The 27,260-nt window shown below is 41.6% G+C and overlaps 1 protein-coding gene across 1 annotated transcript in view; it reads right to left on the bottom strand.

Annotated features, from left to right (window-relative positions):
* LRP5 (LDL receptor related protein 5) overlaps positions 1-21,873 on the bottom strand; it is a 124,762-nt gene extending 102,889 nt beyond the window's left edge. The window contains exon 1 of the mRNA XM_063158758.1: positions 21,780-21,873. Within this exon, the coding sequence (XP_063014828.1) occupies positions 21,780-21,873 (94 nt within the window). The remainder of the gene's footprint in view (positions 1-21,779) is intronic.
* Between the last annotated feature and the right edge of the window lie 5,387 nt (positions 21,874-27,260).

Raw genomic sequence — 27,260 nt, 5'->3', positions numbered from 1 at the left:
AAATACAAATATACCATCTACGGGGGATTAGGGAATTGGCTCCAGACAGACACCGCCAATGAGCCCTGGAAACAGGTACTTTGAAAATGGCTGCTAAACTGAGCCTTCTCCAGTCTTACAAGTCAGCTTCTGAGTTTGGTGCTGGTTGGAGATTGCAACCTGCACTGAACTCCAAAGGAGCTTAAACCGACAATTTCCATCCAACTTCAATGATGATGGTCAAAGGGCCCAAGATACACCAAAAATCCCACTCTAAATGAAGACAGTAAACTCTACAGGAAAGGTGAAAACTTCCCTTCTCTAAGAACAGGTAGGCAGCAGCACTTCACAGGTCTGCATTGGGATGTTTGAGTCCAACACGGTGTCGAAACAGAGGAAGGAGAAATCAGAAACCCATCGCACACACACGGTGATCCACTGGCACCACAGCCAGCCTCCAGCCCTCCTCAGCGTTAAATTAAGAACAGTGTGACACAAGGAAGGCTGTCACAGTTCCCACACACCACCTGCTATTTCAAGATGTACCAAGCAACGTCTGCAGAGCCATCACAGACTACTGCCCTGGATGTACACTCCTCCAGCTGTACAAAGCTATGCTCTGTGTGCTGCTGCCCCTAAGAGTAGAAGATGCTGTAAGCATTTACAGTTTATAACCCTGGGCCAAGAAAACTAATGGTATGGGTAACCTTTAACGACAAATTACTTGCACTTAAGGAAGAGAAGTATTGCTTTATAGTGTTTCTTATGAAAAAGCCCACAGTGCCCCTACCTCTGCCAGAAGCTCAGTTCAGAAGTCTCTGACAACCACTTTCCGAGCCAAATCACTCAGCAGATCACTGACAAGATATCATCATAGAAAGAGAGATTCTTATCACAGGCACATTCACTTCAACAGCAGGGTCATTGTTCTGTCAGTGAGGTTTCCCATTTTGACTAAGGACTCTTTAAAGTACAAACCTGCATTTTGCCTAATACCATTACCTTCACCAACAATAGCTCCCAATTCCATAACAATGTTCACCGTATTCCACACAGGACTCACGACAGTTTTCTGTGTGAGATATTAATATGGCACTCTGTTTGTACCCACAAAAGTGGGATACAGCCTGTCCATTGAGATTTCTGGTATTTTCTGATTTTAGAATAAGCAGAAGTGGCACTGAAGTAGTCTCTTACACGATACTACTGTTGGGCTTTGCCAAAATGGGTAAGTGCCGAAGGCAGTGCTTAAAAATAGGGTTGGGGGATGTGACAGGAAAAAAATATACTCGGATGTTTCACATTCTGTGATGCAGAGTACATGGCAGCAATTTTTCTGTTGTTATTCTAAATGCAATAGGCGTGGATTTCCCCCCACCCCCGTGATATGCTCCACAATTTTAAAACTGCAGAGGAAACTGAAGATTTGTCCTACTTCTGCATAAACTGGTTTAGAAGAATGCAGACAAGAGGGTGACTTCCTTGAACATCTAAACATGACTTTTTCTGGGAACAACAGTTCAGGTCAATCCATGAGTAGAAAAAAACTCTGCAGTGTCCCCTTTTTAGATTCTGGATGTCAATGGGAGCAAGGTTCTTTTCTGTTGTTTTTTCTTTTTCAGTATTCCTCCTTGGTTTGGCAGACAGCTGTCTGGCCAATAATAGTAGATTACACAGTGATGAGGGTTCCAAACTTTTAATGGGTAAAATAGTGGTTCTACATAATTTGGAAAATTTGGCTTGCAAATTTTATCCAGGACTTAAACAAATACAGGCTTGACAAAGGTATGCTTGTTTCTGATCTGAATTGTTTCCAATTTTTAGTTCCAGTTCCAGATGTTGTGTTAACTCCAAAAAACACAAATCTTTAGAAAGCTGAAAAAAAAGATATTTTATTTCTATTTCCACCAAAGGTACAATATGTACGGTATTTGCAAATTGCAGAAAAAGAGACTCAGAAATAGCATGTGCTGGATTCAGCTGCTGACAAATGTTACTCATTGGAACAAAAATGCAGTCAAGTCTCAAATGTAGGTTCCACAATTTGTCATGGTTTTCTTCTAACAGTTAAGAATATTCCCAAATAAAACCACCTTGGTTAAATGGAACCTGCTACATGACACTGAGCTTTAGAGGGTGTAAAGTTAAGAGAAGTTTTTCGTGCCAAGTTGTAGACACAACTTCTGTTTTTTGTGCAGACTACGTTCCAGTCAAATATTCAAGATTTAGGCTTTGTGAGAGCTTGTTAGGAAGGAGGAAAAAAAGAGTATGAAGTGGAAAAGGTTATTTCAGATAACGAAATCTGTAACCTTGTGCTTGCACTTATATCACTGGTAATACCTAATTGACCACCTCGAAGGCAGCGAGTAAACAGAACAACCTGTTCCAAGCTTTGCAGATCACTCCTTGCAGAAGATGACTCTGCTTTAGCCAAGAACATTGATGCAACCAAATCAATTCCTTATGGCTCCTTTTATCTTTTTAAGGTCAGCATTTGCCATGCAAGTTTTGTGAAGTACTTGTATGATGGAACTACAAAAAAAAAATTATCTTCCGGTAGCTTAGCTGAAGAAACATAAAATAATCATCCATGTTATTTGTCTCTCCACAGTGAAGAATTTAAGGACATTTCCATAAAATACAGTTGTCAGTTCAAATCCTCCAGAATAAGAGTCTCCACATTTGGAGAAGTGTTGATAATATTCAAAAGAAAGCAGATTGCATTAGTTCTGTACCTAAATTTATAGACTCGTCGTTTGTATGTGCAAGACAGGAAACACGTTTTAGAATTCAGCTCCAGGATGCTTCATTTGGATTTTGGAAAAGGTTTTGAGCCTAGATAATTATGTAAAAATTAAGAAAACCTGAGAGGCAATGGAAATTTGGGGCTTCAAAAGGTAAGTTACACAGGAGCTGTTTAACATTTTTGTTTTGTTGTTTTTACAGCTAATTACTGCTCTGTATCATCTTAAGGTTATTAACTGGTCACTCTCCTTGGTGTCTGGAGAATTGTGCGACATGCACCTATTGATACTGTGGTGTATAACCAAGGATGAAGAACCCAAAAAAGAGACTAAAAACAATATTAAAGAAGTGCTGGCATGGTGCACAAAGAGAAAGCTGTAAAACTGCAAAAAAGCAGAAACTGTTCAAATCAAACTGCAGCTACACTGTGTTAGGAGGGATCTTGATTTAAGTATGCCCTTTGCATTGCGCTGGGTCAGAAGGGTTTTGTTCTGCTGTCTGATTGAACTGGCCACCCATTCCTGCCCCTCTCCAGTGGCATGTTACTCCCCATCCCCCAGGCTCCCACCACACCACACCACAGATGTTCTGGTGCCCTGAAATCTGCCCATCCGACTGCACACACAGTTGCCTTCCTTGAGCTGATCCTGTCAAAAGGATCTTGGTTTCAAAAGTCATATAGATTTTTATAAAAAGCAATAAGGCAACTTCTTTGCCCAGCTCAGCTGCAGACAGAATATAGCAGACAGACCTGCAGAGCACCTTCTCTTGTGCTGCTGTGTCTTGTCCACACAGTGCTCAGGGGAAGGAGCTTTAGAAGAGGTTTTGTGTTTATAAAAAAGAATACATTGGTATGCACAGGTCTGCTATGCTTTAGGCATAAACCTAGCCATGAACAACCTCCCAAGCTAAAGATTTTTAAATATTTCCATGTAGAGCTACAACAAATTATAACCTATTTTTCAAGTTAGCCTTATTTGCCTCTTGAAATTTTCATGCGAGTCTCAATAACATCTTAGTGGCATAAGAAATTAACTGTCTGCACTGCATAGCAAGGGAAGCTGCCACAATGTTGTTGATTGTCTCATATTACAGAAACACAAAGTAGGAGAGCTACTAAAAAAGCATGGTGGTGCACCTCAGCTTTGACAGCAGGTTAACTGCAAAAGAGCTAAGAAATAAAAAAAAAAAAAAAATAAAAAAAAAATCACTGTTTTCTTCCCAGGTCATTTCAAGACTTAATTCTTCCTTTTCCTTCTACATGATTTCCCCACCTGTATAAACAGTCAAGCCCAATTATTGTTTTAACCCAACACATATCTGCCTTCCCCAAACAAGAAAGGAAATGAATGTCTAATAAAACCTGAAATTCATTATAAGGGGGGGGAAGGGGGGATCAGAAGAAAGTAAAATTTGTCCCTGCAGAGAAACAAGGTTGAGAAAAACAGGCAATAACAAATTTTACACAACATGAACTGTGGTCATTCATACTAGGGAGACACCTACAACCAGAATTGTTATTTGCACCCTGAAGGACTCCATGTGGACACACTGGGAAGGACTGACACAGCTGACAAACCTGCTGTCTACAAACACAAGGCAAAGAATGAAAAGAAACCCACAGAGGACCAGGATTAAGGGTCATGCAGTCCACAGCACATCCAAGGCAAGAGCCCAGTGTGCTAATCAGGACCACAGTAGAACTACAGCCTGTGGTTTTCTTCCAGGGAGAGTAACTTATATTTTCTCATACCTCAAGCTACCTTGCAATCCTTTTTGTAAAAAAGGCATAGATTTTACTATGATGAATGGTTTAGGAATGATCTCAGCCACCCCAAATCTTCAATTCCTTTGCAGTTAGACAAGGTGTACTGCAAATAAGAAACAGGATTTCTGATAAACAGCAACAGGATTTCTGCAGAAGGAAGGGCACAAGCCTATTAGCACTACACAAGAAAGCAGTATCATGGAGGGCAGACCAAAATGCATTTGTTTATTCTATAACAAAACTAACTCCAGCAATGTATGGCCATGAGTGATCTGACCACTCTGTTTCATGCACCATATTGCCTTTCTCCACCCTTCATTTGCACTGCTTGGCTGTGCCTTCATTGCTAAAGAGGAAGATGTAAATTTTCCATTGAGATAGCTATTTTAATGTAAAGGTGCCTGAGGAGAACAGGAAATTTTACATCAAGTAGAAAGTCAGCAGCATTATCTCACTCCTCACCCAAGATTTCATAAGCTGCACAGAATTGCACTGACTCTATCAGGAATTTCCCATCAAGATTGCAGTATCACTGTAGTAACAACACCTGTTTCAGCAATGAAGACATGGCCCAGGACTTTCACAGCAGGAATGCTTCTCTCTTGAAAACATCCAGGGCATTTCAGAGAATGGTATTCCAAACAACCATTTCAACCACACACAACAGTTGAGAAAAACTAACAAATACTGCAGTCCTTCAGACTCCAGCACTCACCACTGCAATGCTCTGCCCAGCACCGAACACACTCACAGCTGGACTAAGGAGCAGTGCCATTTGTCCTCTGTCTGGTGAAAGCCTTTTAGCACAGTAAGCTTATTACAACCAGCTCTGCATCTCTTCTATGTCCAGCTGTTGCAGACTGGTTTGGAGTTAAAATGTCTTGGATCCCATCCTCCCTATTAGACAAGTGCATATCCTTTTACTTATTAAAAACTCCACAAAATACAACTGTTAATACAAAAAGCTATGTGTGACCCACAGCCTAAAATCATGTTTCCAATCCAGAAATGTCAAACACCAGCACACTGTCAAGTACCAACTGCATTTTAAATTTTTATAACCAAGACTGTGCAGCAGACTGTTTGTTAATAAACATGAAATGCATGCAAGAAATGAGCATTTGCAGTTAAGTAACTCCCTCCAGGTATGAATGACAATGACTAAATACAAAACAAACATCTGTCCTCTTATAATACAATAGGGGCTTATAAACCAAATTTAACCCACAGATTTACATGCAAAGGGAAGGGCTTTTTTTCCTACATACTGATGAAGATGGAACATTTGTTTAAAAATATATTATGCCCCAACTATTATGTGAATAGTTTCAAAAGCAAATAGAAGACACCTTAAATTTCATCTGTAAAATGCAAGAAAATTGAACATGTTGTCTGCATTCACCTAACTTTTGATGAACTGTCTGAAAGAGAAGGCTGAACAGCCAGAGTATTGTTAAACTAGAGGAAAAACTTACCTTCTCTAAAAACTAGATGTAAACTAGACCACAAAAGCATTCACTTTTTATGAAAAACTGCTTTCTCCTCAAAAAAAAACACCTACCAACAAGAACACTACCCCAAGCCACACCAAACAAACACTAACTCGAAGCACAGTTGACAAAAGCTTCTATACTAAACTTAGGCAGCTCCTGTAACTAAATAATTGCTCTGAGTTAAGGCAGCCATCACTTGTCCTTGCAGAAAATACTGTAATATTGCAACAATAGTAGCACCAAGTGGAAATAGGAAAGTCTTTTATCAAGCTTATCTGGTACAGAGATGAACTAAGATGCAAATGAAAATTAAAACTTTTTCTCCTTTAAAAAGGGGACCTAAAATCCAGAACTCCGTACTTCTGGCAGTCTTCTATTAATTACCATGGGTCACACTTGATATCAACAGACTTCACGTGGGTGAAGGAAGTAACTCACTTTTGAGGACAATTTAGAAGTTTGTGTCTCCTTTGCTGTGACCAGTACTTGCAATGTAGAGCAGTACTGTGCAATACATGTTATCACCTCTGCAGCAAGGAGATTCAAAACCACCAACTTACTTTATAAAAGCCACCCAGGGGCCAGTAACTACAAGTCATTATCACCAATTCACTGTTGTGCTTTAACAAGCTCTGTAATGAGAAGATGCTTTATTTCCCCAATGTTATTATCAACATGTGAGAAACATCAGCTTTCTTAAGTTTTACTTGGAGGAAGTTAGGGCATCTAAAACCTCTCAAGAATGTTTTCTACTGATTACAGCATTAAGTTGTTTCCTTTATAAAACCTCATAATGCAGAGGACATTTTTATATAGCTATACACATACACACACACACACACATATATATATGCTAATGCGATAGTAAGACTTGACACCAAACATTTCTAAAGGCTACTTAAGCCGAAATTTTCAAACCAAAAAACTTCAGCTCATGCATTAATTGTCCAAGGACACCACAACATCAAAGGAGAAAACATCTATCTACTCCAGAGAACAGTTAATCCATACAATTAACCCTCCTTCACATCACATCACACTATAAATGCGAACACATGCTCCGTTTCTTTATTGCTCAGAAGATTCTCCAAGATGCTATTCTTGTCACTAATGAGGTGCAGCACAAACAATTAAAGACTTGCAAAAAATAACACACAGAGCTTAGATTTTTTTTTTTAATTTAGAAAAGAACCCCCAACACCCCCAACGTCACAGGCTGTGCAACATGTGAATTGCATTGAAACATGTGGCATCATCCTTCCTTCAAAGCTGGATATGTTAGACTCATCAAATCCTTGATCTTTCAGTATCACAGTTTTATTAGACTAGAGAAAATTTGATTTAAGTCCCATTTTAGTCTATGTCATTGATCAGTCTCCCTCTTTCTCCTCTCTGATGCAGGGATTTATTAATAATGTGTTTGACAGAGGGGGGGAGACTGGTGTCAGAAGAACAAAAGGAAGTTAAAACAATAAAATGATAATTAAAACAATGAGTAAGAATAAGGCATCCCACAAAACAGAAGACAACCAAGCAGGTTACTTTCAGGCCTAGTTTACTACATGGCCACACATTTTTGTACTGTCACTAGAAGGAGCACAGAACTGAAGCAGAATGCTGCTTCAACTGAAACCACTGGCCAAAACACTCCAACACAGCCTTGTCTTAATCTACACCAGGTGTTGCCAAAAAGCTCATTCTGGCTTTGTGTAACACCATCAGTTACCAAAAGCTCCCAGTAGGCTCTAAAATATATTAAACTGGTAACTTCACTGAACAGTATTCCATTGTTGCAACTTCACTTGCATGATCTGCGCCTATATATTGTATTAGAGGGGGAAAAAGCCCCACACAACCATTCCCCAGGATTTAAAAGCAGTAAGGGAATCAGTTGTTGAGTAAAATTAAGTAAAACCTAAAGAATAAACTGCAAATAAATCAAATTCAGGCCTTTTCTGGTAGTGCCAATCTTACAAAGATATAGAGAGATGTGCTTTGAGGTAGCCAATAGACAAGTTTCAGAAAAGTTTTTTTGGTTTTTTGGGGTTTTTTTTGTTTGTTTGTTTGTTTTTTTACATGAACTTGCAGCTGTCAGAACTAAGAAGTTTTGTGCCATTTCAGACACTGGGAAGAATTCTGAAACCATTACTGCTTGGCCAGTGCAACAGGTGGAGATGAAGTTGGGAGATTTGTAAGATCCAGCAGAGTCTGACCATCCACTCGGCACATGCTCAGCCAAACGTGGGAGAAGGCATTCTCTGCCTGCCTATCTGCTGTACACTCATCTGTTTGTCAGTGTTTTGGGATCATCCCAGCAAAAATTCTCCTCTCAGGATTAAGCAATATTTATGACAAGGCTTTGAATAAATTAACATTCCATGTTTCAAAGTCTTTCTGAATAAAGATAATAAAACACAGTCACTTCTGGCCACATACACAAGAGAGATCTTACAACTGACATCATACACATCAATAACTGCAAAAAAAAATCCCCCCCCCAAAAACCCAAACAAAAAAAAAAAACAACCAAGCAAAAAAACCCCACACCCATTTTTCTTCCCAGTCATCTTACCTTCCTGGTGAAGGCCAAAGTTTTGGAATTGAATTTGAATAGCTTAAAAGCTAAATTTTCATTAAAAGAAATGTTGCCAAGCACACTGAACAAACACAAGTTACTCAAATACTCACAATCATCTGTTCCCAGTGTCCTGCTGAAGATTAAGTACGAAAATAACCCTGTGAAGTCCATTCCCTTTTATAAACAGCCAACATTAATTCAGACTTTAGAATAACAAACTGGTGTTAAAATTTCTTTTTGCATTTTAAGTGTGCACCCATAACATTTAAACATTCCCCACTGTGCTTGACTGCTCTATTCTTGCATATAAAACACTTCAAATTAAAAAGAAAAAAAAAATCAGTATTAGTTCCTGGAGAAAATCAGAGGTTTTTGTAGAATTTGGTGTACTGCTTCTGCCTCACAATATAGCAGAAGACAAGTTGCACAGGAGAAAGCACTGCATGCAGCTGTAATTCAGAGCACAGCAGCTGACAAGTTATATTTTTATCCCTGCAACCTCCTCACAATCTCCAGTTGATGCCCAAGACTTGAGAAAACAAGCAAAAGCTTTTTATTAGTAATGGAACATCGTCCCTGGATGCTGTGAATCTTTACTGACCCACTCATCACTTCCTGCCAACACAGTGGTTTGCAACAGTGATGGCACTTGTGCATCAGCAGAGAGACACCTGAAGTCATTTTAGTTTCCAACAGAGACCAAGGTTTTATTCATAAAATTTAAATGAGTAAAAAAAAAAAAAAAAAACCAACCAAAAAAACCTACCCAGCCCAAAAATAAACCCCAAAAACCACCAACCCACACAACAAAAAACTAAACAAACCTGCTGCTACAGATTCAAAATAAGCAGGAAAGAATATGTAAAGCAGCTTCCTCACAACTAATGGTCAGGGATCTAAACACCTGGAGAATTTAACAGTAATTAAAAAATAGAACAGCAGAATTTACAAAGAACCAAACAAATTCCTACCCACACTAGTACACGCAAGTTGAGTGTACCTGTCGTACACCGTGGCTTCCCAAGCAAATCAATTTTTCCCCTTGTCCATTCAAACAAGTCCTCCCACACATCCTCTGCCTCATTGCCAATCAAGGGCCAAATGTGTCTGAAGGACACTCTTGCCATGTGACCCAGTGTTCCCACAGATTCTTGGAAGGCTTCCCCCATCACAAACCACCATTTGTGGACAAAAGGGTCCTAAGAGGCTATCAACAAGTGGATTGAAATGCGACATGTTATAAACAACCGTGACAATGAAACAGTTTCCATCAAGATGTGAGCAGCAGATGCTCAGATTCAGTAACACGAGCCTGTAACTCACTCTCAATCCACACAGTGTGAAATGAGTTCCAAGACCAAGATGAATATAAGACCATAATAAAATATTCCAGAACTAATCTTTGAGAGGAAACCATTCCAAAATACATGCACCCCAGGGGAAGTAATTGTGGAAGAGCTGTTAGATTTTGAATTCATATTCTACCTCAAAGTGAGTTTTGTTACCCTACAAAAGCCTTATAATCTGTACAAGGAAGGAGATTCTAACAGGCCCCAAGTAAGTTACTCAAAGTTGAACACTGGAGAACATCTCCTTTAGAAAGAAAACCTTCTGCTATGGCCCTGCAACACTGACTGCACAGAATCCCAGGAGTCAGAAAAGCACAAAAGACAGGACCCCTGTACCTGTATCTACCAAGTGTTTTCTACAGTGGTAGAAGCAGGCATTTTGCATGTATCAGAGCACCATTGTCAAGAAGCAAAGACTGCTTGGAGGACCAAGTCAGCTGTACCAAGACCTTACAGCACTCCACATCCTCCCTCATTGCACACAGACTTCCTGAGGAAAAAAAAAAGCAACAAAACCAAAACACCCAACAGGCAAGAGGCCAACACTCACAAAGATCCCATAGCCATTGTTCAGAGAAAACAAGTCACTTGCATCATTCCCCACATGCAATAAGCTCTGGGCTGGCTGTGTTCTGCCTCTGAGGACCAGCACCAGATGTGCTCTATCTCCACATGCCAGGAGCTCCACAACCTGGGAATCAGCAACCAGAGTTCTTTTCCATGAACTAATTACTGTCACAGGATGGTGAAGGACCAGATGTGTCACGGTGATTAACACCCAAGGTAAATGAATCCTAGATCACTTACATCTTTTGCAGGTAACAATGAAAACCTTAATTTGGACCATGCAAGTTGAGAGATAACATCAACGGAGGTCACAAAGTATTTCCACATGCTCATCTTCTCTCCATTGTGCCCTAGACTGAATGAAAAGCAGCAATCCTCAAACACACACTCAGCCTCAGCTTCTCCAGTTTTACCAATTCTGTCATGGGCAGACAGTGTTAGTGGAGCCACATGCTAAAGGGACAGCAGGCAGCTTTTCCAAACTGCCAGAAATAGAAGGGTGGTTTGGGGCTGCTTTTTTGTTTTGCTTAGGGTTTGGTTTTCTGCCTTTCATTTAACGATGCTGCTTCATCATCCTACTTAGGGAAGTAACCTAACAAGTTCCCAAGAGCTCTCTTGACCACTGGATAATAAAGATTACCCACCTACAGACATTTCAGCTTTAAGCAGCCTTGGTTCTTCATACAGTTGAGGGAGAGGGGGGAACAACACAAAGAAAGCAGGTGAAAGTTTTAAAAACAATATACAAGATCTCTGCCTAGAAGGCTTTCAAGTTAAGAAGAAATACTACCAATAAAGGAAAGTGATACTGCATGCAGAAATTGTAAAGACTGAAAAAGGGAAGGAAAGTGGTTATGCAAGGTCAAATATTTAGGTGCAGAACACTGATCAGGCAGAAATTTTTGATTAATAAGTATTCATTGTCTGCCTTTTAAGGAATACATTACCTATCATCCTGCTAGTTTGAGGCTTCATTCCGCTCTAATGGAACAACAGCCATCAAGAGAACAATGCAATGGAGTCAAACAAAGCAGGTTCACTCCTAGATGGTTATTTAAAAACCAAATGCACAGGAGAAGATGGCTCTGAGGTGCTTCTTGTGTAAACTACTCCAAGATGCACTCAGAATATTTCTGTATCACTGTCACCTGTTCTCAAAATGCTGAGAGTTCACAGACTTCAAGGCATGCTTTGGTAACACCACCAAAACCAAATCCAGGTATACTGAATTCCCATCCCATACTTGCCAACTGTGAAACTCTCCTCCTTAAAATTCTGTATCAACAGCTAATATCAGGTATTCAAGTTTACACAAAAAGTATGGTTGTGATTTTCTGGCTTATGGAGATTTTTTTTTCAGAAACAGGAGGTTATTCAATAACACAGCCATTAGAATGAAAGGGGAAAAAACAGAGCAGGAGAAACTAGTTAACCAGATGGGTAAGCATGTGAGAACATAGATACTTATGGCATACATGCTCCCACATAGACACATGTGGAAAACCTCCCCACCACCACCACCCTGTCCCCCCAGAGTCTCACACCCTTCCCTGTGTAAATACTTCACCATAAACTAGCCAGGACCTTGCAGAAGATTACTTCTGCTTAGGTCAGCATTTTTCTGAACTAGGAGTAACTCTGTCTGCTCCAGGAGAACTGAATGGTCTGGTAGCTACACAAGCTACAGAGCTCACTTGAGCTGCCTGTGGCTCTCACTGAACACCTGCAGATCATGGTTTATTCACTGCAAGTATATCCAACACTCGCATTTCTGCTGGTCTCTGTGCATTTCTCCAAATTTCACCATTAGCTACAATGTTCACAGAAACGAAGTTAGGAGAACCCTTAAGAATTCAGTTACTCCATTCAAAAAGCCTCAAGGAATATTTCCTCACTCTTTGGAGGATGGTTCCTTCTGTTAGTAACCATAAGGAGACCGACAGAAGGAGCAAAAAGGTGCTTTTGCCATTGAAAAGTGCACCTTTTCAACAGCATCACAGAAAACCTCCTCCTCCTGTGCAGGTTCCAAAGCCACAGTCGAGGGTTTTGTGGCTCAGGATGGGAGGGCTGTTGAAGATAGGTCAGATGAGATGAAAATCCAAATTCATTTTTAGGGGCAGGGAAGAACTGCAAGTGATTCAATTCCAATATATTGAGGCTCCACAATAATTGTGTCTGCATTAGCCACACCCTCCCTACTCTCACTATGTAGCTTGCCTAAGTAAGTCCAGATGTGTAACTGCTTCTGAGTATGCCCTTCCTATCACTGAACACCTGCAAACTGGAGATTTAGAACATAAGTAATAGTCTACCACATTCAGACAGTAAAAAACACACTGTTAAAATCCAGACAGAACAAAATTCCCCCTAACTGCCTATTTCTTTTACTCAGCTTTTGAAGATGCAGATAATGTATAGATTTTTTTTTAATCATCCACAGCTGGGTAGACTTTCTAAATGGAAAATGCCACCCATGTGCATTTTCATCCTCTTAGCTCTCACTTGGGAACACAAATAACTCAGCAGTTTAATTTGCTTTTACATCTTTTGAGATAGACACATCCAGGTAAGTCAGCAATACAGATTTCTGAGGTTAAAACATTTTCCCTTTGGGAAAAAAAAAAAAAAAACATAGCTGCTTTAACACCTCATACTTCAGGCTGCTGAATTTCAAGCAGGAGAAGCTATCAGGGAAAAAATCGAAAGCAAAAATAAAACTATTCGTATCATTTGTATCATGTTTAATGTCAAAATTCATTCCTATAAGGCAGACAACTCTACTCTGAGCTTTTTCTAAAACCAGAAAGTTTTCAACAACTGAAAACAAAAGCAAAAGGTGACAGAGAAAATAGGAAACTTGGTGGCCACGAGTAAAATTCCTTAAAAGGGACACAACATGTAAGTGACCCTTTATTTGAAATAACTAGTTACACAAAGCCTACAAAGCTCTTGGAACAATATGCACAATGTAAGTAGGGACCAATACACATCTAACACTGGGTAATTTATGATTCAGCGTCCAAAGGTGACACCTTCTATAAAACAAAGGATTAGGGGTTTGGTTTTTAAGTTCTGCTGCTTTGAGAAGTTCAAGAAACAGCATAGTGACTTTTATATTAGCTTCAAGTGCTAAGAAAGAATACCAAGTATGTTATATAGACATTGCCTAGTTATACTACAGAGAATAAATCTCACACCCTCCCGTTCCTTTTCTTCCTTGAGTCATTCGCTGTCATCACCAGAGATAGCTTGTTATCCAAGAGGCAAACTCTCTCTTTTTCTCTTCCTCTATAATGAAATGTAACACAGATAAAAAGATAGCTCTCTTTCAGAATATATTTTCCTGGCATCAGCAAGACACTGGTCTAAGTGACTGAGCCTGTATTGGGTTGGTGTGGCAATGTTTTGGTGACAGAAGGGGCTACAGGGGTGTTTTCTGTGAGAAGCTGCTGGAAGTTTCCCCCATGTGCCATGGAGCCAATGCCAGGCAGCTCCAGCATGGACCCACTGCTGGCCAAGGCCCATGGGTGATGGTGGGAGTGTCCCCAGGGAAATTAACAAGGAAAAACAAGTTATTGTGTAGATAACAACATGTGGTGAACTGATTGCAGCCCCTTCCCCTGTCCCCCTGCACTGCTAGCAGGGAGGAGGGAGAAAATCAGGAATAAAATTAAATAAGCCACGGAGGAAAGGAGGGGTGGGGGATAGGTATTTTTAAGATTTTGTTTTACTTCTCATTATCCTACTCTGATTTGATGGGCAATAAGTTGAACTAATTTCCCCAAGCTGAGTTTGTTTTGCCCATAACAGTAATTGGTGAGTGATCTCTGCCTGTCTTTACCTCCACCCGTGAGCCTTTGTTAAACTTTCTCTCCCCTGTCCAGTCGAAAAGGGGAGAGACAGAGCAGCTTTGGTGAGCACCTGGCATCCAGACAAGGTCAAACCACCACAGAACTAAAAACAGTACTGTGAAAACAAATATGCAGCAGAAACATTTCCAAATACCACGGCTTTGCAATTGTCCTTCTAAAGCAGTCACTTTTTGCCCCAAAAATCTTATTTTTGTATCTGCACAAAAACTTGTAGAAACTGTCCCTTACTAATTATTTGAAAATAAACCTTGAACAATAATAATTACAGTAAAGACATAAGGCCTTTCACATTGCCTTGAGTATCATTTCTGCTCCACTTATGGAACTAAAACTACAGAAATCAGCTTGGAAGACTTTCTTAAACTTGACACACAGATTTCAACACTCAATAGCCTGTGCAGACAAAGTCTGGTTACACAGGAACATGCCACAGCTTTCACAACACCCTAGAAATGATGGGCTGAAGGAAAACAACATGACACAGTCCCCAAGCACCCCACCGGGTGCAAGGAACAGCAAAACCTCATAACAATAATGCAGCTGGCAGACCACTCACTCAATGTCACAAAAAATACCCTTCAGTCTTACCTGAAGGAACAAATTTAAAGGATGTGCTACTTAGGAAGTCTGAGAAACAAGGAAAAAAATAATCCCAACTAGAAGAAATCAAGATACAGGTGGCATAAGCCAGAAAGCCCCCAGAGATGTGTCATGGTGGGATCCCTATGAAATCTTCCCCCACCTCATGCACAACCCAGCTGTTTGCTTCAGGAGCACATACTAAGGACAAACAAGGTAATTCTCATCAGTTTCTGATCATGGAAAGTCCACTAAAAAAGAATTTCATCTCCTACCACAAGGCCAAAAGGAAGCAACTTGACTTTCTTGATTGCCATACTCTACAGCATGATGTTGTGTAATAACAAAGAAAAAAAATCAACCAAATCACACCATTTAATTAGATTTCTTGTGTTCTAAATATTTTTCCCCTTCTTAAGCCCAGCTAGTACAAGTTTAATCTGGAAGAACAGAAAATAATGTCTTTGTGCAAAATTAATGAAAAATAGTGCAAGGACTGGAAAAAGCATCCATGAAACTGAAATCACAATTTCCACAGAAGGCATGCTGAAGTTATTGACCAGAATTTAAGTGTATTATGCTGGTAAGTATAATCTGTGCCTAATTCAAGCCCTGGACTATAGGGCTTAAGCCATAAATACATACAGAATTCCAGAGAAGTTCTCAAATGATGTATCAACAACTGAAAGATTATAGCAGCACTGTACACTTTCATCATCTGAGCCTTCTCAGATTCTCTACTTTTTTTTTTTTTTTTTAGTTAAAACCAGCACTAAACAGCAGAAAAGAAAAAGAACATCTGCAAAATCACATAACAGTAACAGTATTTGATTCCCAAAGCCCAGAGTTCAGTAGGCAGGTTCATTCAACCCACTGCTACTCCTCACCTGCCCAGAGGTGCAGAAGCATAAGGCAGACAACACTCACACTCTCTGGCCTTGCTTTACTCTTGGAAACACCACAGAAAGGGGGGTCAAGCTTCTGTCTCTACTGACTGCCCTCTCCTACCTCCAGTCTAATTCTTGAAGGCTGAGGATCAAGAATCCCTCAGGGTTAATTTATCATCTTAGCAATCATGTGAAACGAGTCACTTCCAAAAACCTGTACTGAAAAATGTATAATGCATCACATTTAATGCAACAACATAGTGAAATAAACAAAATGTACAGTCATGGCATTTAAAAAAGGGGCAAGAGAGGACCTCTGGAATCACCATTACAAAATGTTATCAAATTCTAAGCCACATGAAGGGATGTCAAGACAAGTAACTCAGTAATTTCTCTCCCTCTCAGACAAAACTCAAGCCAACAGGTGTCTTGTAAGGGCAGAACTACCAAATTAAAAACACTGCACTTTCACAGAACATCATATGCCCCTCAACAAGAATTCATGAGGAAAACATGAAAATCAAGACCTTTGTGTAACCAAATAAAAACCAGAAATACACTTCCCATCTTTCTACTTTCCATAATAGAGGGGAGAGTTACACCCTAACACACCTGCAACTTCATTTCTCCAGTTGCATCACCTTTCATGACAGCTCAGGAACACCACACTTGATTTATTGAACAATTACCTGGTTTACATCTATAGTCTCAACAGGAAGACCAGAGTTCAAAAATTCTGCCTGCCACAAAGACAACTTTTTTTACTGTTTAACGTAAGTGAACTTTAAGTGGAGAAGCTCCATTTCCTTATGCAAAATGATAAATAACAGATGCCATGCTTGCAGATCATTCAGAATTAGCTAAAAATACATACAGCATTTCAAAAAGTAAAAGTGCCAAACAAAATTCAACAATTATTATATTATTAACCAGGCACATTTTAAACACACATGCCAACATTTGAGCTCCTCAGACCACTGACAATCTCACCAAGAACTTACTACTGCATCTGCTGTCAGTGCTGTTTATTGCAATAGCAAAAAGCCTTCATACTGTGAAATGAAGACAATTCTGCAGCTGATTTACAATCAAGAAAGCTCTTTTCCCAGTACGCTATTTCCATTAAGTTAATCTAACACACCACAAATTATTTATTGGTTTGAAAGCAGTTTCAATTGCTTTAACACTTTTATCATCCAGAGCAAACACATCAATTTAAATCAAGCATGTGTCAATTTATTGGCATCCTTGCAAAAGTCACCCCTGGATTTAACATCAATACAAAATGACACCTTACATCTGTCTGTGCTGGCAGGCAAAGTGTGAGTCAAGCAAGAATAAAGGAAAGAAGAGCTAAATTAAAAATCTTGTTTATTACATAGCCCATCACCCATTCCTTACACTCTTTGGAGCGTCTCAGTCAAATTGGGTGGCTTAACAGATAGTTTCAATCTTTAGTAAACAGAAACCACAAAGATGAGACACTGCTAAGTTCCACATCCCAATTTTTCTGAGAGAGAAGAAACCAGAAGAATTGTTGGCCCATAAGCTCCAAACAAACAACTGTACTGAACAATACTTTGTGGGACATAGTTCCCATTTTCTTTCCTGTTCTCGCCACAACTGTTTCACCACACAAAATCTCGAGAATTGCTAAAAATATCCTTTGACTCTATCATGAGCTTTTCCATAGCCTAACTTAACAGCAGGACTCTCCAGAACTACTTTTTCCAGTTTAGAAGTCCCAGATGTGAGCTATCAGGAGATGGCACATCTTTGCCTCCTTCAGAAAGACTTCAGTGTCCAAACAGCACATGGGTTTGCCTAGCCAGCATCCCTAGCCATCATCTTAATTCTTTGCTCCTGTCCTAGGTGAGCTTGCAGTGTTGTTAAGACATGTCCTGTCAGGAAGAATACCAAAAATAAAAAAGAATCCACATGCCTCAAAATCTAAGGAAAATGCTGTTTTCCACTGTGCACAGAAGAGCTGCATTGTTGCTGGCCTATGCCACAAACTTGGGGGAATAACTGTTCTACTGTCACTCCACCCTGAAGTTCAGGTTGGTACATTTGAGTTCTCCACAGAAGTCTTGAGCAGAAAATAACATCCATTTCTTTCAAGGGTTCTCAGCGCTGTGGGGTTTTTTCCAGCGACATCAACTCTCAAGAGAAATTCTGAACTTACAAAAGCCAACCATTTTGACTGTCTAATAACCCTTGGGTTACACACATAAGGAAAAAAATAAGAGGATTTCTTAGAAAGATTGTATTGTAGGTAGCTTTATTTCTCTTCATTCTAAGAAGGAATTTAAACCAAATTATTGTCCTTAGTCTCAAGTTGGCAGGCTGCTTTCATACAATGCAGTAAGCTCACATGAAATACTGATCTAACATGAAACTAAACCTTGTTATTATAGCTGTTTCTAAGCACCACCAACTGAAATTCACCAAGTGCAATTTATTTCTGTTTTGACAAAAAGAGAGAGAAATGCTTTGAAATGTACAGGGCTGGTTAATTTTTAACTAGAAGCAGAGTTACAGTAGACAGTCTTATATAGTAAGTCAGGTGTGTCTATATTCCAGGAGAGGTTTTGTAACCTTTATTTCTTGTTACGCTGCCAAATCTTACCCGAACACTAAAGGATAACAAGTTCCCAGAAACAATCTCTGTTTGCTAAAAAGTTACCTTGGCTTGCCTTATTCCAGAAACGTGCAGGACTGAGAAAATTTACAGCTGGGACAAAACCCATAGCCTGTTTTACCAACAACTACATTATAAACAACTAAAATAAAAATTCTTAAGGTAAAGCAGCAAGAGGCAAGGGTGGAACTTACACTGGAGTACTGATGAAATACATTCATGTTCTTCTAAGTACTGACTTTGTGTGTCGTGCTGATCTACAAATTTCAGGCATCTATAGTATGAGTGATTTTAAAGCATCTCTGTGTGCTTTAAAATAAATCTAAATAATTTAATTTAAAATGAAATGGTAACAAATTAGTTCACATACCTAAAGACAGTTAAACCTATTTAACTTTCCCTGGAGAAAGAAGACTCAGAGCTTGAGTCTAAGCATGAACCTAAACTTCACAGTCAGCCTGAACTTTCATTGTTTCCTCACTACTTCAAGAGGATTTATGACCATAATTTGTGACAGACCCTCACATCACGCTAGTAATAGTTATTAGGAAAATAGTAACTAGCCCCCTAAATCAATGACAGACTGACTGAAATGGCACTGAAATGCATTTGAGGACTCCTACACAGCACATTTCCCTGTCATAAAATTAGAAAGCGATTTTTCCTGCTACCTTCTACATTTAACCACAGCAACAGGTTTCCCAAGCTGTAGGTTATCTCATGTAAACAGTATGGATTAAAAGTCATTTCACGGTTGGTTGTGCTCAAATGCATTTTTTATTTTGTGCTGCACCCCTAGTTTCAAGTACCTGTAACCATCACACTTCCTTCAGTCACACTTCTCTCCTCACCTTTCTGTATCCTGTGTTTGTTGATATCAGGCAAAGAGTTGTTACATTAAAGAAAGCTAAGATACAATCTCACTATTTTGGGAAATTCACGTGCATGACAAGACACAGTTAAGCAAGCACTTTTGAGTTTAAGTAAAAATAATTTTGGCTTGAGATAGCTCTTAAGCAAGAATTACCTCAACTTACTTGAACATTTTAAGACCCCCCACATGAAATACCCACTGTGCAATAGTAAGAATCCATAACTTATGGTATTTTCACAAAAATGAAAAAGCATTAAATACTTTGCATGAGCAAGAAATTCCTCCCTTCAAGGAAGGACCAAATGCAACAATCATTATGTCTTTTCACAGTGAAATGAGTCAAGTACAAGCCATATCTGAAACAGGTTTACCATTATTTCAAGCCACATAAATAAAACCACTCGTGACACCACCACATACAAAGCAAGAACTTAAGAGCTGTACAGCAAAATTATTTCACAGCCAAAGTATTCAAGATCTATTACAACATGCCAAACTTCAGTGAAGCTGTAGCGCTGCAGAAGCTCCCAGCAGATCCCCAATCATGCAGAGATGCATTTACATATTTCTAAGATAAGCACATCAAATTACTTTTAATAGCTAAAAGTCAGGCATCTCCTTACAGAGTAGGGATTCTCAGAAAGGGAATTAAATCCATGGAGAGCCTTTCATAGTACAACCATGCTCCTTCTAAAAGCACAGATGAACTGTCCTTAAAAGCACTGTCCGGATCAACACAACAAAACCTTCCTCATGAGTAGGCAGAACAAAGGCAATGTCGTTAAAGATCTGTAACTAAGACTCCTTAACTAATTATTAAAAACTGTACATTTGTAGCCCAGTTCTTCCATGCATGTTAAGGAAGGTGACTGCTCATATCAAACATACACTATATTAAATAAATCAGTCTCTCAAACGAGGTGAAAGAAAACCAAACTCCAAGTAAGAACTTATTCCTTAGTTTTGTCACAAACTCTTATTTTCCTAAGAATTCCAAATGCAAAGTTATCTCTTTTTTAAAAAGGGATTTTTCTATTGGAACCTGTTAAGTAAATGTAAGGAAATCCTTTAAGAAGCCTTCATATAAGAACCCTAGAAGTCAATTTCCACCCTCCATCCCCCAAAAACTACATTAGCTTCATTCAGTCAAACAGGAATGTGAACATCTGTACACAAACATAAGTGTACAGAAAGGAACAAATCACACTTCAGGTTTTCAGAAACATTTTCAAAAGACTGTGGCAGCGTGTACGGAGAAGGTGGACCCTGCGATATGAAGGGTATCTTTTTGATATAATACAGACAGAATAAGCAATACATAATACACACCCACGCAGAGCTCCAACTAAAAATATAGAATGATGATGCCAGCAGAATATGGTCTGTTCTCTTGCTCTAAATGACAGTTCTAATAATTACAAGAGGTTTGAAAAGGTGGGTGGCCTAATAAAAAGAGGCCCTGAGGTGATGTTCTGACAGCCTTGGCCACACAGCCGAGTTTTCTAAACTACCAGGAAATCGCAACAGCCAGGCTTCGGCTTGCTCAAGCACCGGGGTGATGTATCCAGGCAGACCACATGCAGCAGCAAAAACCCAGAAGTCTCGCACATGCAGCCCGAACTCCTCGTCTCGGGCGAGACAAAGTCGGGAGCGAAGGCGCACGCAGGAGGAACGGACACTGTCCCGCTCCCCACGGATGCTGCAGACACTGCACCGCCCCCGTCTATTTGTGATTTAGAAGGATTAGCACACTCGCTTAGAAACGGGACGGCCGAGGGAAAGTGGGGGGCAGGCTCCGTGCCCGGGACGGGGCACCCGGACTGCAGCTCCGGCATCGCCCGCGGGGCCGCGCCGAGCCGGGCCGGACCCCCGCCCGCAGCCCCACACCGGAGCCGGGGCGAGGGGGGAACACAGGGCACGCACTGCAAACTCGCCTTCCCCCCACCCCCTTCCCGGCCCGGCCAAGAGTTTGAGCGACACCCGACACCGACCCCTCCAAACTCCACAGAAATCCCTGCCCGGGACCGCGGAAGGACGGGAGTTGGGGGGGGCGAAGGGGGTGGGCGATTTCTGTCTCTCTTTTTGCAACTGTGTGCGTTTACCTGAGCCACCCCTGAGGGAAAACCGCCTCGCCCCCAAGCGGGATATGTCCCGAGGGAACAGAGAGGAGAGGCCTCCTTTTCCTGCGCACCCTTTCTGCAGGAAAGCGGGGCGAGGAGCAATAGTTCTGGGGGGGAACTGGCGCAGGCAGCCTCCCGTGCTCCTCCCGGCCCGTCTCGTCCATGTGCGCGTCCTGCGCCTCCGCGGGAGCCTGGCCCCGCTCCCGCCCCTCCCCGCCGCACTCCCGGCGCAGCGCGGGGGAAAGTTTGCCCAAGTCCGACAACAAAAGGGACAGCGGCGCTCGCCTCCCCGCCCGCCCGGGCCCCGCGACGCCCCGAGGAGCTTACCCCCGGCCGAGCCCGGCTCGCAGCGCAGCACCGAGGCGGCGAGGAGCCGCAGCAGCAGCAGCAGCGGGAGCGGCGCGGCCGCCGCCGCCTCCATGTTGTGCCGCCGCAGCAGCTGCCGGAGCGCACGGAGCGTCTCAGGCAGGCTCCATGCTCGGGGCGCTGCGCTCGGCGAGGAGGGAGGCGGGGAACGGGGGAGGCGCTGGAGCCGACCCTCCTCCTCCTCCTCAGGCCGCCGCCAGGGAGGGGGCTGGGACGGAGGATCCCGGCTCGCACCGCATCCCGGGAGCGGGCGGGGGCGCACCGTCCCGCCGCGGCGCGTCCCACGCGTGGGAACACCTGGCCGCGCGGGGAGGAGGTGCGGCTCCGGGACTCGCTGCTTTATCTTGTTAACTCCTTCCTGCTGCAGCTATCACTCCAGAGCCAGCCAGGAAGGCTGCAGAAGATGGCTCGCTGCGTGTGCAAAAAGCAACCTTTCGCTGGTGGATTTGGAAGTTAACAGCGGGGACGTCCGCCCCCTTTTCTGTCTCCCGGAAAAAGAGTGGTTGTTTTTTTTTCCGAATGGAGGTTCGTTCTTTCCTTTTCTCCTCCCACCAAAACAAACATTTTATTAAGTCACTCTTCCACAAAACACTAGTTTTCAAAGAAAAATGCATTCAACAGTCTTCTGTCGCCTTTCCCCCCCTCTCCCTGTTAAGCATACCACCTGCTCCTATAACACATTACCACCAGGAAAGAGGCAAAAACTGCGCTGTGACATGGGGCTTGGTTTGTGCCGGCGCCAGCTGCAGAGGGCTGAGAAGGACCCGGCTCACACTGAGACATCCCGCACCTTTCACAGGCCAAATACTGCCCCCGTCTCTCTCACAGGGAGAAAACCAAACGGCGTAAGTCCAGAATTTTCAGTTAAGTGTCCATTTTTGGGCATCAGTGTCCTTGTGCTGACACTGATTTGACAATAAGAAAAAGGATTGCTGGATGGCCTTGTATAGAGGTGGAAATCACAAGGGTCTGCCCAGCATCCCCTTTAAACGGTTTCTGCAAGTCTCAGAGCAGAAGCCATAAATCACAAACAAACACTTAGCAAATGGATGTCACATTTTAATAGTTTCATTACATTTCAGAGATTAGGGACTTCCAGGTCGACCCATTGCCACATACTAATTTTTCTGCCTTGCTGTAAGTGCTAGAGCAGCAGCTGAGATTTCTTCTTGGTGCCCCATGGACCCCTGCCCAAATCAAATACCAGGATCAAATATTCAATAATTATTTAAGTCCTCTTGGTTACTCCCTTGCAAGGGAAAAGCCCGAGTGTTTTGATTTGTTTTTTTTTTTCTAAAGTCAACAATACTCAGCTCAGAAAGCACTTTTAAAATTCAAGGAGTTACAAAAGACTTATCGTGCTGACATTAAAGATCACCTATAAAGGGGGAAGAAAAGGTTTTCTTCTCTCTCTTGCTTCTGGTTTAACATATAGAGAACATGTATTTTAAAGAGGGCTCATTTTAGGTGGCATTTAAAACCTAGAAAAATCTCAACTTCCTTGAAGGCAGGAAAAGCAGAAGTTGGTCTTTGGTGGTAGATCTCTAATAAACTGGAACCCAAATCTAGGCTGCTGTAAATCATTAATGGAAAAACTTTGTGTGAACACCAACTGAATGAGGGTTTTGTTTTGCATCTGCTTAAAGAAATTGCCCAAGACCAGACAAGTAACGGGAAGAAAGATTTCTTTGTTGAAGACAGTGATTGGACTTTACTTTTGATGGGTCTAACCTCCTGCATTGTGGAAATTACCCAGCAGTCTTGGCATCACAGTAAGTGGGGTTAATTGAAGTTAGAGGCAGAGAAAGGGCACATGCAGCAGGCAGTGGGGAACAGTGGGGTTCCCATCCCAAACCCTAATCAGCTTGGGGGCCATATACAAAACTGGTTTGTGTGCCTGGAGAGAGAGCCAGGCTGTCCTGTGATGGCCTCAACAGCACCAGAGCAATGGGGTTCCCTGCTCTTCCTGCCCCTGGCCCTAACAAGATCAGGGATCAGCTGCTGAGATGACCTATCCATTGTTCCAATGCCACTGCCAAGCCATGTGGAGGGGGTGAGTCTGTCCACAGGCTCCTGATGGCCAGCAGCAAGTTCTCTTTCAGCCTGCAGTTGCTCCCAGCACTTGGTAACTTGGGTCCTGAGGTCCCATACTAGGATGCAATATCCTGCTGCTATCTCTGCTCCATCCAAGAGTTGATTACCCCTCTATCTCACCCTGTCAAACTGCATGGTCAAGTTAGGAATGGCAGCAGTTTATACCAAAAGGGAAAGATAGCAGCATGTGAACAGATTGGACAATAGACTGACTCACTGTCTAAAACAAAATGAGAAGAGAGATCAGGCTATGGAGGCAGGCAACTAGGGAAGAGAATCTTACCAGAACACATCTTTAGGGCTTTGACCACAACACCTCTGCTAAAAAAACATTTAAAACATTCATCTAAAGTGATGGCAAATGCAGTAGCAGCCAGGAACACAGTCTTTCTCCAACCCAGAAGATGCCATCTTAAATTTAGATAATATATTCTAAGAGGAATTTGGAGGAAGCTAAAGTTGTGCAAATCTGAAGTCATGAGCTGAGCAAGCTGCCTTCCACCTATTTTCCAGCCCTGCAAAAATCCTTTTAGCAAAACTAGGGGAGCCAAAGCTGTGACATTCCCAAAATGTCTAATGTACATATTTTTGCAAGAAATTAAAAACCAGCGTGAAGATAAACAAACAAAAAACACATATCAGGATAGCACAAGCACAATTCTATCCTTTATTTTAATTGAAGAAAGAGGGATCTCTTTTCATACTGCTGCATCTCACAGTGTTGAAGAATGCAAAAACAAAAAAGCCAATGCCCCATTTAATCTAATATTTCTTGTGTGATTCAGGGCAAGTCACAGTCCACCATTTCCTTGGTTTCTCTTTCTACAATAAAAGGAGCAGAGGGAATAGTTTTCCTAACTTTCATAATTTCTGTTTACAGTTTGACAGCAACTGCAGCAAGTTTGGAGCCCAATTGTGGGAAGCAGGAAAGGGAGGAAATCCAGACTGGGAGCCCAGCCCTCCCCTGCCAAGGTGTAAAAGCAGGTCAGTTCCTGCATTATTCCATTGCCATTCCTGGTGGGGAAAGGAAGGACACACAGAGATAAAGGAGGGAAAACAAAGAGCTGTGTCTAAGCACCAGGATAATGTAGCCATCCCACCACAGCTGGGAAATTTGGTTTGACTGAAATGCTCCAGATGTTTCTGCGTGTTTACTCCTCCTGGATTTCTTCTTCCTACCCCAGTTTACAGTATCCTCCTCTCCCAGCTGCCAGAGCTGTCTGGGCTCCTGTGGAGCTAACATTTAATGACAACTGCAGAAGGCACTAAAGTGAATCTACTGTTTTACAGCTGACACCCAGGTTTATTTCATGGTGAATATCAGTACCAAGACACACATCTTTATTCCTCTGGGGCAGTGCAGTTTAGTCAAGTTTAACTCAGACTGAGGCTGCTCTTTCATGCTTTGCAAGTGAAAGGTAAAGTGATCAGTAAAAAACAAAGGCATCATCAAAATATTTTTCTTCTTTACTTCCAAGGCCATATGACAAAATAATTTTCCTCTACCCACGTCTCAAATACACTCCTTCACCCTTTCACTCCCAGCTTCCAGTTAGAAATTGTGTGTAGGGACCTCTATTCTATGTCACCCTGTATCAGAAGAGAAAAGGTTTACAGGTAATCTAGAACAAGTCAGAAATTATAGCAGAAAGTATTATCTGGATACAGGTTCCCTCATCTTCTCCAAAAAATAGACACACTGAGAAAAACATATCTATGCATTCAGCTGTAGTTAAGATTAACCCTCCTGAGCAGAAATCTGAAGTAGTCTTGGTAAGGGCTGGGTTTGGTTCTGAACCTGCATGGGGCATTTAGGTGTTGGAAAGGGTGGGGTTTTAGGTGCCAAATAATACTTTACATTTAAACCTAAATGACTACACTGCCACTCATTAGGTTGACTGAAAGGGATGGAAAGTGTCACCATCACCACTTTCTTATCCATAAAGAAAATGATGGTATCATTTTTTGTATCATGCAGTTTCCCTGACACTGTGTAAGGACAATAACCTATTTTTTTCAAATTAATTATTCCCTGAAATATTTCAGCAACCAACTTTGTGTGAGTTTTCTTTCCCTTCCCCAGATCAACTCTGACCTGAACTAACAGTTAAACCACCACAGTGTGCCATGCAGACAGATTAAAATCAATGCTCTTTCAGCCTGTGGGTTGTAGGGCCCTTTTAAGGCAGTCCTAAAAGAAACTACGAAAAGGAAGTCAAACTTTATAGCATTCAAAATGTCTATACAGAACTTTTTTATGCTTGTTGGGAAATCTTTAGGGTTGAAAAAGCTTGAAACTCTTAGGATTCACAGTGAAAGATTAAAGTTAAATATTGAAGAAAACCTGTGCACAGCACAGGTGCATTATAGCTATAACTGGAGAGCATTAGGCACACGATTATCTTACCTTATAGTAAGCTGGAAAACTTTCCTGCACAGAGAGGGCTCCAGTGCCACACCTGAATTGCAACCCCAGCGTTTCCAGTGGGGTGATCCCAGAGAGTTTGGTTATGGAGTCACAAACAAGACTGGGAGATCAACAAAAAAAAGGGATTTTTTCAAATAGTTATGGCATTTTTTTTAAGGGAAGACAGTGCTGCAGGTAAACTTAGGTGGGACCACAGAAAGAACAAGACAGAGAATGGCAATCTCTTAGCGTTTGCCACTGCTTGAGATTTTCTGCAGTACCCAGGGCCCATCTGCCAGCAGTTTCTGCTCCAAGAGGGATAAATGGGACACACATGGCAGTAACTCAAACACAGGGAAATCAGGAGACACTGCAAGCCAAGGGAGCAGAGTGCTTCAGGACAGAGGCTTCCTGGCAGATGTGAGTTTAAGGAGAGAGATGGCTCACATAGGTTTGCAAGAGGAAAACTAATATTTAAAAAAAGTCTGTCAGGGGTTCCACTGGTATCTAACTTAAAGAACATTTAAGTGAGACAGTGAGTGTAAAGAGCCTGTTCCCAAAACCTCCTGCTGGCTGGCAATGTCAGGAACAGAGGGGCTGACACTGCCTGGGAAACATGTCACCATAAAAAGTTCTGAAAACATAAAAATAGTTCAGTGGGTTTTTTTGGTGGTGATTCTTGGACTCTGAATGCTTTTCTGGTTACAACTACACTCCCTGCTACAGCTACCAGAACAGCAGTCACTGCATTTCCCTGCACTGTATGAGCTAAAGTTTTTCTTTAAAACCTCTATGACAGCAACATTTGCAAGGCTGCTTGCAAAATTAACTATTAGTCATCAAAGTTCTGTATCAGAAATAGGAAATATTGTGAAGGGACATGGAAATTGCTTGCAGGGGAGAGAGAAGAAAAACCCTAAATTAATCATAGAATTGTTTGG

This window comes from Melospiza melodia, chromosome 6 (assembly GCF_035770615.1).
Source record: "Melospiza melodia melodia isolate bMelMel2 chromosome 6, bMelMel2.pri, whole genome shotgun sequence".
NCBI classification, from domain to species: Eukaryota; Metazoa; Chordata; class Aves; order Passeriformes; family Passerellidae; genus Melospiza; species Melospiza melodia.
This window is presented reverse-complemented; position numbering and strand designations above follow the sequence as displayed.